Consider the following 12,016-nt stretch of genomic DNA (forward strand, 5'->3'; position numbering starts at 1 on the left):
TATCTGGGTTAATTACTTTCAGTAGTCTGTTCAGTCAGTTTCTCTTCTATGATCATCTTGTAGTGTAATCCACCATCAGCCCCACATACTAAGCATGTGAAGTTATGGGTTCGTATCAAGATCTGCCTGGCGATACTACAGACTTCAGAGCCTGTGCAGGTATCCATTCAGATTTAGGGACACCTGTCTGGTAAACACAGAGTGCTTCCTTGCTGTCAGCTAGTTCCTTGTTTACAGATTTTACTTGGTTGTTAAATGTAGCTCACCACTGTGCAAAATCTTCCCAGAGTTGGGTTTTAATCTCATAAAATCCATTTTCTAGGTTTCCACTAATTTAGTGTCAGTGCAAGCCTGAAATGATTCTTTTGTAACGCAAATTGATCATTTTGTCGTGTTCCAGAGAGATATTCGCAATATGGACTGCCAATTCTTTAACTTTTCCGGAAAAGGTTTCATGGCACTGGTGAACTTGTGATCAAGTGTGAAACTGCATCCAGCAAGTCCTGATGTGTTGTCTTTAACTCAGCTAATCTGATTAGCTAAGTTCGCATGAAATTCAGAGATATTATTGCATAACACAGAGTGAGATTCTAAAATTTTGCCCCCCAGTTTGTTATGAGACTTGCATATCTCGTGTATGGCAGTTTGAGCATTGGTTGAATCATTTTTAGTCTGCAAGTTTATTCCTGTTTTTCAGACATTGCCTCCTGTTTCTTCAATACCAGTTCAACCTCTGTGGAATAATTCAGGTAGCAGAGCTGTAAGAGGTTCATCCATAGTGGCTGGTTCAGTATCCTCCATGACTGTCCGAACATTACCTTGTCCTAGAGTTTCCTTTTTAAGCTTTTTATACGTCGTTACCATACCAAGTTAAACTCAATGAAAAATTAAAATCTCCTTTATTGGACAGCAACAATAACATTCAAATACACTGAAAAGGGCTAAATATTGCAACAATTAGATTACCTCGGAATAACTGAATGAGAAACTATGTAACAGTGCTTCCTCGCACAATTCTTGTTCTGTAATTGATACGAACTACTACTATGCTATAAGAATGGAAGAACGCCAATTTGTACTAAATTCTGAACAATTTATCTATCCTTGGTACAAGCAAACTGAGAGGAATGACTAAAATGAATTCTCCATGCTTATAATTTTCAGCAATGTAGCTATCCAGTTTTCTGTCCACTGCTGTCTTGTAATTGCCCTTGTCTATGTCCACCAATAATACAAGAACTATGAAATAAACGTTTTATAGATTCATTAGTTACATCAGTGTGTCAACTATAATTTTACAGTCTAATAATAATTTTGTGGGTTTAATTGACTTTGTTCTTAATGTCTGACTTGATGGCTGATAAGGCTGTGCTGTGTGCAAGGCACGCCAATTTTGCAGTTTATATTGGTCTAATTTGTTGAAACTAGTCAGAAATATTCTTCATCGAAGGCAGGTTTGGTAGTTTCCCACAAATTGCTAATATGCCATGCCAAGACTTGGTAACAAGAGGGGAAATTATTCTCAGTTATAAATTAGAATTGGCATTTTAGTTTTGCGCAAAAGCTCGCTATGTGCCAACACTAATAAGTCTGGTGTTTGGAACTTACACTGAAGCATGAAATACTAAAACAGCATCCTCCTGTTTCCAATACCCAGGGACACAATTACTAAAGCCTTACTGTATTCAGTCTCTTGTAGTTCTTACGAAAAATTAGATCCATTGCTGATCTTCATTTAAACACACACAGTTCCTGCCTGACGACCTCCTCTTGTCTGTACACCGTTTCCCAGGATCTTCACAAACTAGTCAGCATGACAGAACAAACTAACTCCATTACAGTTTTTGGCAATTTCCTGCAACTCTTCTTCTTTACTCTAATCTTAAAAGGTATTGTTTCTTTCTGCACTGTTCTCATGACCTGATGAAACCACTGTACTTCTAAATGACAGCTGCTTTCACCCTCTCCACATTCCCAGTCCAGCTACCTTTTTTCCTGTTACACTATCACTTCCTTTATCTTTGTCCAGATTAGGTGCATCTCAGCATCTACATCCACAGGCTCCTCATTTTCCTCTTCCATATTTCCATTGGTGGTTTAGTAACTTCAGAATATTCTTTCAACATCTGCATGATTTCCTATACATACTAAACTTCCTTTCTTACATTATTTTTATCCTGACATTTTTTCCTCATGTCTCTTTTCTTAGCCTTAACCATTCCACAGAGGATCTTGATACTCTTTTAACTATTCTCTTCTGTTATTTTTGTCGACTATTCCATCCATTCCTCTTCTTCCTGACTATGTCTCCCCTTTCTTCTTCTCCTCTCTCTCTCTCTCTCTCTCTCTCTCTCTCTCTCTCTCTCTCTCTCTCTCCCTCCTCCTCCTTCCTCCTCCCTCAGTACTCTCTTGAAACCCTATACAGAATGTTTTTCTTTTCTTTGCAGCTCTCTCCCTTTCTCTTATCATACACAAGGGTGTTTGTTTCAACTTTCCTTGCCACAGGTTCTTCCACAATTTTTTTCTGCTACTTCCACCATCACTGTTCTGAAACTTCCTGATTTCTCTTCTAACTTCATTTCATCCATCGATATACTACTCATTACTTTTTTAAAAAATTCTTCTTTGTGTTTCTTTTCTTTCAACTTTCACATTATCCGTGTTTCTTGTCTTTTATCCCCCATTTCCTCTTTAATCTCGTCGCTGATTAAATCTCTCTCGCTGTTCTTTTTGTATATTGGTCACATATTATGTAGCCTACCACAGATTCTCGACAAATCATGGCTCTACCATGTTACCTTATGAACAGGTGTTGCCTAATGCTAGTCCATTCCTTTTACAGAAGTCATTACAATTGTCTTGTCCACGTATCCATTTAGCGCGCTCATTATTGTGCTCTTCTGTCATGTTACATGTCTCCACATTTCCTCTTCAAAGTCCTGCTCCTCTTTAGGAGAACATCCAACTTGTGGTGTATATACTCCCAGAATTTCCAAACAATCTCCTTCACTATCACTCTGACCATCTTCCTGTCACTTACTCCCTTCACCACCTCTTTAAACTCTCATCTGTGGATCTCTACCAGAAATTGGGCAAACCTGTGACTATTTGTGCCACTTTTCTTTGGATGCATTAAATATCCGCGAACAATATTCTAAAATGTAATCTTTAAAAGTATACATAAGCAATCTTTTCTCTGTAGACTGATAGCATTTCCATAATATTCTACCAAAAATCCAAATTCTGGCGTTTGCAACAATATTCTGAAGAGAATAGATTGCTACTCGCCATATACACTCCTGGAAATTGAAATAAGAACACCGTGAATTCATTGTCCCAGGAAGGGGAAACTTTATTGACACATTCCTGGGGTCAGATACATCACATGATCACACTGACAGAACCACAGGCACATAGACACAGGCAACAGAGCATGCACAATGTCGGCACTAGTACAGTGTATATCCACCTTTCGCAGCAATGCAGGCTGCTATTCTCCCATGGAGACGATCGTAGAGATGCTGGATGTAGTCCTGTGGAACGGCTTGCCATGCCATTTCCACCTGGCGCCTCAGTTGGACCAGCGTTCGTGCTGGACGTGCAGACCGCGTGAGACGACGCTTCATCCAGTCCCAAACATGCTCAATGGGGGACAGATCCGGAGATCTTGCTGGCCAGGGTAGTTGACTTACACCTTCTAGAGCACGTTGGGTGGCACGGGATACATGCGGACGTGCATTGTCCTGTTGGAACAGCAAGTTCCCTTGCCGGTCTAGGAATGGTAGAACGATGGGTTCGATGACGGTTTGGATGTACCGTGCACTATTCAGTGTCCCCTCGACGATCACCAGTGGTGTACGGCCAGTGTAGGAGATCGCTCCCCACACCATGATGCCGGGTGTTGGCCCTGTGTGCCTCGGTCGTATGCAGTCCTGATTGTGGCGCTCACCTGCACGGCGCCAAACACGCATACGACCATCATGGGCACCAAGGCAGATGCGACTCTCATCGCTGAAGACGACACGTCTCCATTCGTCCCTCCATTCACGCCTGTCGCGACACCACTGGAGGCGGGCTGCACGATGTTGGGGCGTGAGCGGAAGACGGCCTAACGGTGTGCGGGACCGTAGCCCAGCTTCATGGAGACGGTTGCGGATGGTCCTCGCCGATACCCCAGGAGCAACAGTGTCCCTAATTTGCTGGGAAGTGGCGGTGCGGTCCCCTACGGCACTGCGTAGGATCCTACGGTCTTGGCGTGCATCCGTGCGTCGCTGCGGTCCGGTCCCAGGTCGACGGGCACGTGCACCTTCCGCCGACCACTGGCGACAACATCGATGTACTGTGGAGACCTCACGCGCCACGTGTTGAGCAATTCGGCGGTACGTCCACCCGGCCTCCCGCATGCCCACTATACGCCCTCGCTCAAAGTCCGTCAACTGCACATACGGTTCACGTCCACGCTGTCGCGGCATGCTACCAGTGTTAAAGACTGCGATGGAGCTCCGTATGCCACGGCAAACTGGCTGACACTGACGGCGGCGGTGCACAAATGCTGCGCAGCTAGCGCCATTCGACGGCCAACACCGCGGTTCCTGGTGTGTCCGCTGTGCCGTGCGTGTGATCATTGCTTGTACAGCCCTCTCGCAGTGTCCGGAGCAAGTATGGTGGGTCTGACACACCGGTGTCAATGTGTTCTTTTTTCCATTTCCAGGAGTGTAGAAGAAATGTTGAGTCACAGACAGGCATAACGAAAAGGCTGCTAAACATCTAAGCTTTAAGCGAAAAGGCCTTGTCCTGAATTAGAAAACACGCATGCAGGAGCCTGCAACAGCTTTCTCTAGGTGCTGAAGCCAGATGAAATATCAGAGAAAGCTATTTTCAAAACCCACGCTGGTTGGTGTGGATGGGAGGTCATTCTGTTAAAAGGTACCTCATTGTGTTTTAACTAAGAGCATCTACTAAAACTGATGGACGTAAATGGTATTGGGCAGTAATTGCTACCCATCTTGAAGATGGGTGTGACCTGTATTTTATTTGTCACTGAACATAGTTTTGTATTCGTGCAGTCTATTGTAGCTTGTTAAAATGGGAGCTTACTCTGCTCAGTATTCTGTATAGACATAGGCTGGCATTCCTGCGGCCTTGCTTAATCTTCATGATTTCAGTTATTTCTCAACACTACTGACACTAATATTTGTGTTAGTCATCCTTGCAGTGGTGACGGAATTAAACTGGAGTTGTATTTCTACATCTTCCTTTGCAGAGGGACATTTGTAAACTGAATTATGGGTTTCTGCTGTTGCTTTGCTAGCCTCAGTTTCAGTTCCTGTGCTAACACGAGTGGCTGTACACTAACTTAAGTGCCACTGGCAACCTAAAAATGTATGACTAATTTCCTTAATATTTATGAGAGATCTTTTGATAAGATTCCACTAGGTGCTCATTGAAGGTTTCACGTTCTCCCCTTTTGACAGCCATATATGTTTGTTGTATCTCTATATCTGTAGACCACAATACTTTCACACCTAGTTATGCAGTAGCCTCTCTCCCGAAGTTTCTTTACAGAGACTGTGTGCTATAGTGTGTCCCTCATATGATGAGCCGTTCTTCTGTGTACACATCTACCTAGTGCATGTTTAACTAGTCTTATTGCACTACATGCTCGTACACTCAAGTAAATGTTTCAAGCTTCCCTCTGAGAAGTGATATGCCACTTTAACTTTCTGGACATGTAAATCAATCTCCTTGTTCTAGTTGCTCTGTTTACTTCAAAAAGCTACATTTGTCACTGATACCAGTTTCAATGTGGACAGTCCTCAAAAAAAGTCAGGTCTGCATGTTGCCATCAATACAAAAGTTTTGGAAGTACTCATGATGAATGTATTAAATCAAAATAATTTTCAGGGAAAGCATGTAGTGTTTCAATGGACGTCGTCGCTATGCGCACCACTAACAACTGTAATTATCTCAATCAAGTCTTAGATTATTTAAATCTCCTCCACTGATGACAGAATGGTCTCACTGTCAATTTTGGGTTTTAGCCATCTTTCTGCACAATGAGATTTTAATGGTTTCATGTGTGGGACACTTTCTTTTGATCTGTCACTAATACTTTGGGACATTTTGCAGCTCTCATTGCCTGGATTGGGTGAGGAGTCAATTAAGCTAGAAGAGATTTGTGTGAACCTCCTGACACATTTAGGGGGACCCTACAGTTCATAACCTAATGGTGAGAGTCCAGGAAGTCACAGCTTAGCTTGTTGCAGAATCATCGATGTCACTGGTCCAAGCCTTCTACTTGGCTGAGGAAGGGATCACAAATCCGTCATGGGGACATTGCTGCAGCTTGTGAGCGCCATTGAAACTGCGCCAGTGGGGCTGCTCTTCTCTGCCAGTGATGTGAATGGACGAAGTATGACGTTGGAGTGCAGATGATTTGAATTGTTCATTACACTGTGCCATAATCTGCAGTTGATTGCACCCTGTGTTCTCTGTGATAGCCAGAACACCTTCAGCATGTTGAATGAGGTCATCAGGCACACAGAGTCCATGAGGTGGTCCTTTTGAATTCCCAGTCGTTAATAAACCCCTACTATTTTGCAATTGCTCCTGTCACATTGGAACAATTCATCGTAATTTCTTTCCAAAAACTGTAGTGAAAACACGTTTCGAAGTCAGTAAATTTTTTCTGGATTTGAGACTGCATTGTCAAAATGTAAAACTACCGACGTTTGTCACTGTTGCAGGTGACCTCCTTCAGGGTGTTTTTCTTTATTGCTGAATGAGAGAACTTTTTTCCTTATATACCTGCAGACATGGCTGTTATCTAATTTTGGTAGGCTGTTACGGACGACTGGAAGGGATGTTAGAAGTTCCTTATTGGTGTTATTATTATTTCTTTTCATTGGTGGAAACCTGACATTTTGATTGGTGTTTGTATTACTGCTTGTGATTAGTGGAAATTGGCGAATGCAGCAGCAGTTGTGACGTGGCAATGCTCTCTAGTGCCGGCTGAGGTGCGCCAGCACTCTTATATACCTGTGGTCGCTGCAGTCTCCCATGTGCCTCTGTGTGTTGCTTCATGTGAGCTGTTGTCTAGTAAAGCTGTTATTGCTGGCAGCCAAGATGTTGGAAGTCTGTACCCGTATTCTCTCTTCATGTTAGTGGATAACTTTCCTATTTCTATTGGCACTCTAATTTTTCTCCTGCAAGTAAGAGGCTGTTGTGCCAGTACCTGAGCTTCAACTAAACAGATGTGTTTGATGCACTCATCCTGGTGTCCTGCCACCACTGACTTGGTATGTTGTCGTAGTCAGATATGGTTCAAATGGCTCTGAGCACTATGCGACTCGAACTTCTGAGGTCATCAGTCGCCTAGAACTTAGAACTAATTAAACCTAACTAACCTAAGGACATCACACACATCCATGCCCGTGGCAGGATTCGAACCTGCGACCGTAGCGGTCACGCGGTTCCAGACTGAAGCGCCTTTAACCGCACGGCCACACCGGCCGGCATAGTCAGATATATCTGTAGTGTTCAGGTATCTGTGTGGTGATAAGTTACCCCGTCTCACCTACATACACTAATCCACATTTGCACCTAATTTTGTAAAACTCCAGCAGCATGTAGTTTGTAAACTAAATCTTTTGTTGTGTGAAGAACATCTTTTATTCTGTTGCTGTTTTGGAAAATTGGCTTGATGCCTGCTATACATACGTCTTCTCACCACAATATGCAGAAGAAATTAGACGTGCAAACTTTAACAAAGAGGGCTCACAGGATCAGCAATGAAGAACATCCAAAGGGTGGACTAGAAAATGTAAAGTCCATTTTTGGTGCCAATGGTTATGGGATGGAACTATGGCGACAATGGAGGCAGTAGAGGAGAGCAGGAGGAGGTACCAAACATCTCTCTATTACCATATGTTCAAAGGTGTCACTGAATGGGTGGGCAAAATTCTCCACTGAACAGGCATCAAGCCCATTTCAGAAGCAGCAACAGAATTAAAGATGTTCTTTGCGCAACAAAAGATGCAGTTGACAAACTGCATGCTGCTGAAGTTTACAAAACCAGGTGCAAATGTGGATTAGTGTATGTAGGTGAAACGGGGTGACCCATCAGCACACAGATATCTGAACACCCAAGATATATCCGAGTAAGACAACACACCAAGTCAGTGGTGGCAGAACATCAGGATGAGTATGGTAAACAGATTGATTTTGATGAAGTTCGCATACTGGAGAAACAGCCTCTTATTTTCAGGAGGAAGATTAGAGAGGCAATAGAAATAGCCAAGCAACCTGCCAACGTGAACAGAGAAGATGGGTACAGACGTCAGACGTCTTGGCTGCCAGCAGTAACAGAATTGCGGGACTACAGCTCACATGAAGCAATACACAAAAATGTGCAGAAGACCGCAGGGGTTGCAGGTACATAGAGTACTGGTGCACCTCAACCAGTGCTAGAAAGCAGGAAAACCACCCCACATCATAACTGCTGCCTGGTTTTCCATTTGCCAATTTCTACCGATCATAAGTAGTAATGCAAACACCAATCAGAACGTCGGGTTTCCACCAATGGAAATAAATAATAAGAACACGAATAAAGAACTTCTAACATCCCTCCCCTTCATCATTAACAGCCTATCAGAATTAGATAGCAGTCACCTTGCAGGTATATAAGGAAAAAGTTTTCTCATTCAGCAGTAAACAAAAACAACCTGAAGGAGGTCATTTGCAGAAGTGACCAAAACGTCGGTAGTTTCACGTATTGACAATGTAGTCACAAACCCAGAAAAATTTTTTTGACTGTGACAATGGCCACGGAGCCTACGTTTGTGTGTTTCAAAATGTCCATTGGTGTTTTGAAAGGATTTTTAGTTTAGTCTGCAGTTACTCTGTAATTGCTAATTAACAGTACATCACGATAGCTATAGTGAAACTGAATTGGGTTAGACTTGTTGAAGTTCACAGAAAGGGAACTGACAGTAAACCCCTTGAGAATTTCGAAAAGTATCAAATGCATTCTTGAATATCATCCCTACCAGTCAAAAGTGCAAATGTCATCAACAAATATTGCTCATTTATGCTCACTGATTACTGCTATAGGCAGGCTGTTAGCTTGATTCTGAATTAAAAATGGACTTGGGGAAGAAACCTGAGGAAATAATCACTTACATAACAAATATACCCATCTGCAGTCCATTGTTTACAAAATTACTTCCTCTTTGAAGTTAGATTTCTGTAGGTTACATATTGAGCAACTGACATAGTGCCGAGCTTTCTTCAATAAAACATTTTGATCAACACAATCATAGGCTTTAGTCAGATCACTGACAAATAGTTGTTTAGGAATGTGCAAGATGTCATTTACAAATGTGGAAAGATCCTTTGAGTTGACACATTTTTAAAAGCAAAATGGTTTTCTGTAAATGTTCCCATGTGATAAAAATATTTGACTATCTTTGCAGGGAATAATTGTAAAGTACTTGCAAAAATGAGACTACATGAAATTGGTCTCTCTCTGTGGGAAGTGTTTCCAAAGAGCTATTCAACCATACATAAAAACATTGTCACAAATCTGAGTGCTTATTCTGAGGATTCATCTTGTAGTATTTATATTGAGATACATTTACAAGTAGCTTAAATGGAAAATTTACAATAAAGGTGTGGAATAAAACCTGTACTAAAGAGAACATTGGAGGTTGAGAGACCAATTAGTCAAGAGATTTTAATTACATGCTCCATTGTCATAAGAAAAAAATAAGTAGTGTGCTTTATGCGAGAACAAAGCAATGTAAAATAATACTGTGAAACTTCATTGCATACTAATCATTTTGTCTCAATGTCATAAAGTAAAAAATAAATTTTTGAACATTTTGTTTTCAGACCGCTGAATCGGTAAAAAAGGCTCGAAGCATGTTGGAGTACAGTGAAGAATCTATTCAAGTTCCTCGAGTGTTGGTGGGGAAAGTCATTGGAAAGAATGGCAGGATCATTCAGGAAATTGTGGACAAAAGTGGTGTGGTAAGTTTGTTTTTAACCATTTAAACACAAGTCATAACATGCCACAAGAAAAGTGAACTTTTTAACATTGAATGCCTAACTTGATTATATCAAAATGTATTCTTTAAATCTTTGATCATTCACAACAAATAAATGAAAAGATAGATCAGGCTTTAGAGTTCTATAATTCATCGTGGGAAAAATTATATATAAAAACAAAGATGAGGTGACTTACCGAACAAAAGCGCTGGCAGGTCGATAGACACACAAACACACACACAAAATTCAAGCCCTCGCAACAAACTGCCGCCCCACCAGGAAAGAGGGAAGGAGAGGGGAAGACGAAAGGAAGTGGGTTTCAAGGGAGAGGGCAAGGAGTCACTCCAATCCCGGGAGCGGAAAGACCCACCCTAGGGGGAAAAAAGGACAGGCATACACCCGCACACATCCATCCACACATACAGACACAAGCAGACATATTTAAAGACAAAGAGTTTGGGCAGAGATGTCAGTCGAGGCAGAAGTGTAGAGGCAAAGAAGTTGTTGAAAGACAGGTGAGGTATGAGTGGCGGCAACTTGAAATTAGCGGAGATTGAGGCCTGGCGGATGACGAGAAGAGAGGATATACTGAAGGGCAAGTTCCCATCTCCGGAGTTCGGATAGGTTGGTGTTGGTGGGAAGTATCCAGATAACCCGGACGGTGTAACACTGTGCCAAGATGTGCTGGCTGTGCACCAAGGCATGTTTAGCCACAGGGTGATCCTCATTACCAACAAACACTGTCTGCCTGTGTCCATTCATGCGAATGGACAGTTTGTTGCTGGTCATTCCCACATAGAATGCCTCACAGTGTAGGCAGGTCAGTTGGTAAATCACGTGGGTGCTTTCACACGTGGCTCTGCCTCTGATCATGTACACCTTCCGGGTTACAGGACTGGAGTAGGTGGTGGTGGGAGGGTGGATGGGACAGGTTTTGCATCGGGGGCGGTTACAAGGATAGGAGCCAGAGGGTAGGGAAGGTGGTTTGGGGATTTCATGGGGATGAACTAACAGGTTACGAAGGTTAGGTGGGCGGCGGAAAGACACTCTTGGCGGAGTGGGGAGGATTTCATGAAGGATGGATCTCATTTCAGGGCAGGATTTGAGGAAGTCGTATCCCTGCTGGAGAGCCACATTCAGAGTCTGGTCCAGTCCCGGAAAGTATCCTGTCACAAGCGGGGCACTTTTGTGGTTCTTCTGTGGGGGATTCTGGGTTTGAGGGGACGAGGAAGTGGCTCTGGTTATTTGCTTCTGTACCAGGTCGGGAGGGTAGTTGCGGGATGCGAAAGCTGTTTTCAGGTTGTTGGTGTACTGATTCAGGGATTCCGGACTGGAGCAGATTCGTTTGCCACGAAGACCTAGGCTGTAGGGAAGGGACCGTTTGATGTGGAATGGGTGGCAGCTGTCATAATGGAGGTACTGTTGCTTGTTGGTGGGTTTGATGTGGATGGATGTGTGAAGTTGGCCATTGGACAGGTGGAGGTCAACGTCAAGGAAAGTGGCATGGGATTTGGAGTAGGACCAGGTGAAACTGATGGAACCAAAGGAGTTGAGGTTGGAGAGGAAATTCTGGAGTTCTTCTTCACTGTGAGTCCAGATCATGAAGATGTCATCAATAAATCTGTACCAAACTTTGGGTTGGCAGACTTGGGTAACCAAGAAGGCTTCCTCTAAGCGACCCATGAAAAGGTTGGCGTACGAGGGGGCCATCCTGGTGCCCATGGCTGTTCCCTTTAACTGTTGGTATGTCTGGCCCTCAAAAGTGAAGAAGTTGTGGGTCAGGATGAAGCTGGCTAAGGTGATGAGGAAAGAGGTTTTAGGTAGGGTGGCAGGTGATCGGCGTGAAAGGAAATGCTCCATCGCAGCGAGGCCCTGGACGTGCGGAATATTTGTGTATAAGGACGTGGCATCAATGGTTACAAGGATGGTTTCCGGGGGTAACAGATTGGGTAAGGATTCCAGGCGTTCA

The 12,016-nt window shown here is 43.2% G+C and overlaps 1 protein-coding gene across 4 annotated transcripts in view; it reads left to right on the forward strand.

Annotated features, from left to right (window-relative positions):
* The window catches only part of LOC124712666 (synaptic functional regulator FMR1), a 240,306-nt gene that overhangs the window by 89,967 nt on the left and 138,323 nt on the right, over nucleotides 1-12,016 (forward strand). For all 4 annotated transcript variants that reach the window (XM_047242889.1, XM_047242892.1, XM_047242890.1 and 1 more), the window contains one exon: nucleotides 9,892-10,029. In XM_047242889.1, the coding sequence (XP_047098845.1) occupies nucleotides 9,892-10,029 (138 nt within the window). The remainder of the gene's footprint in view (nucleotides 1-9,891; nucleotides 10,030-12,016) is intronic.

The sequence above is a fragment of the Schistocerca piceifrons genome, chromosome 1, assembly GCF_021461385.2.
Source record: "Schistocerca piceifrons isolate TAMUIC-IGC-003096 chromosome 1, iqSchPice1.1, whole genome shotgun sequence".
In the NCBI taxonomy this organism is placed as follows: Eukaryota; Metazoa; Arthropoda; class Insecta; order Orthoptera; family Acrididae; genus Schistocerca; species Schistocerca piceifrons.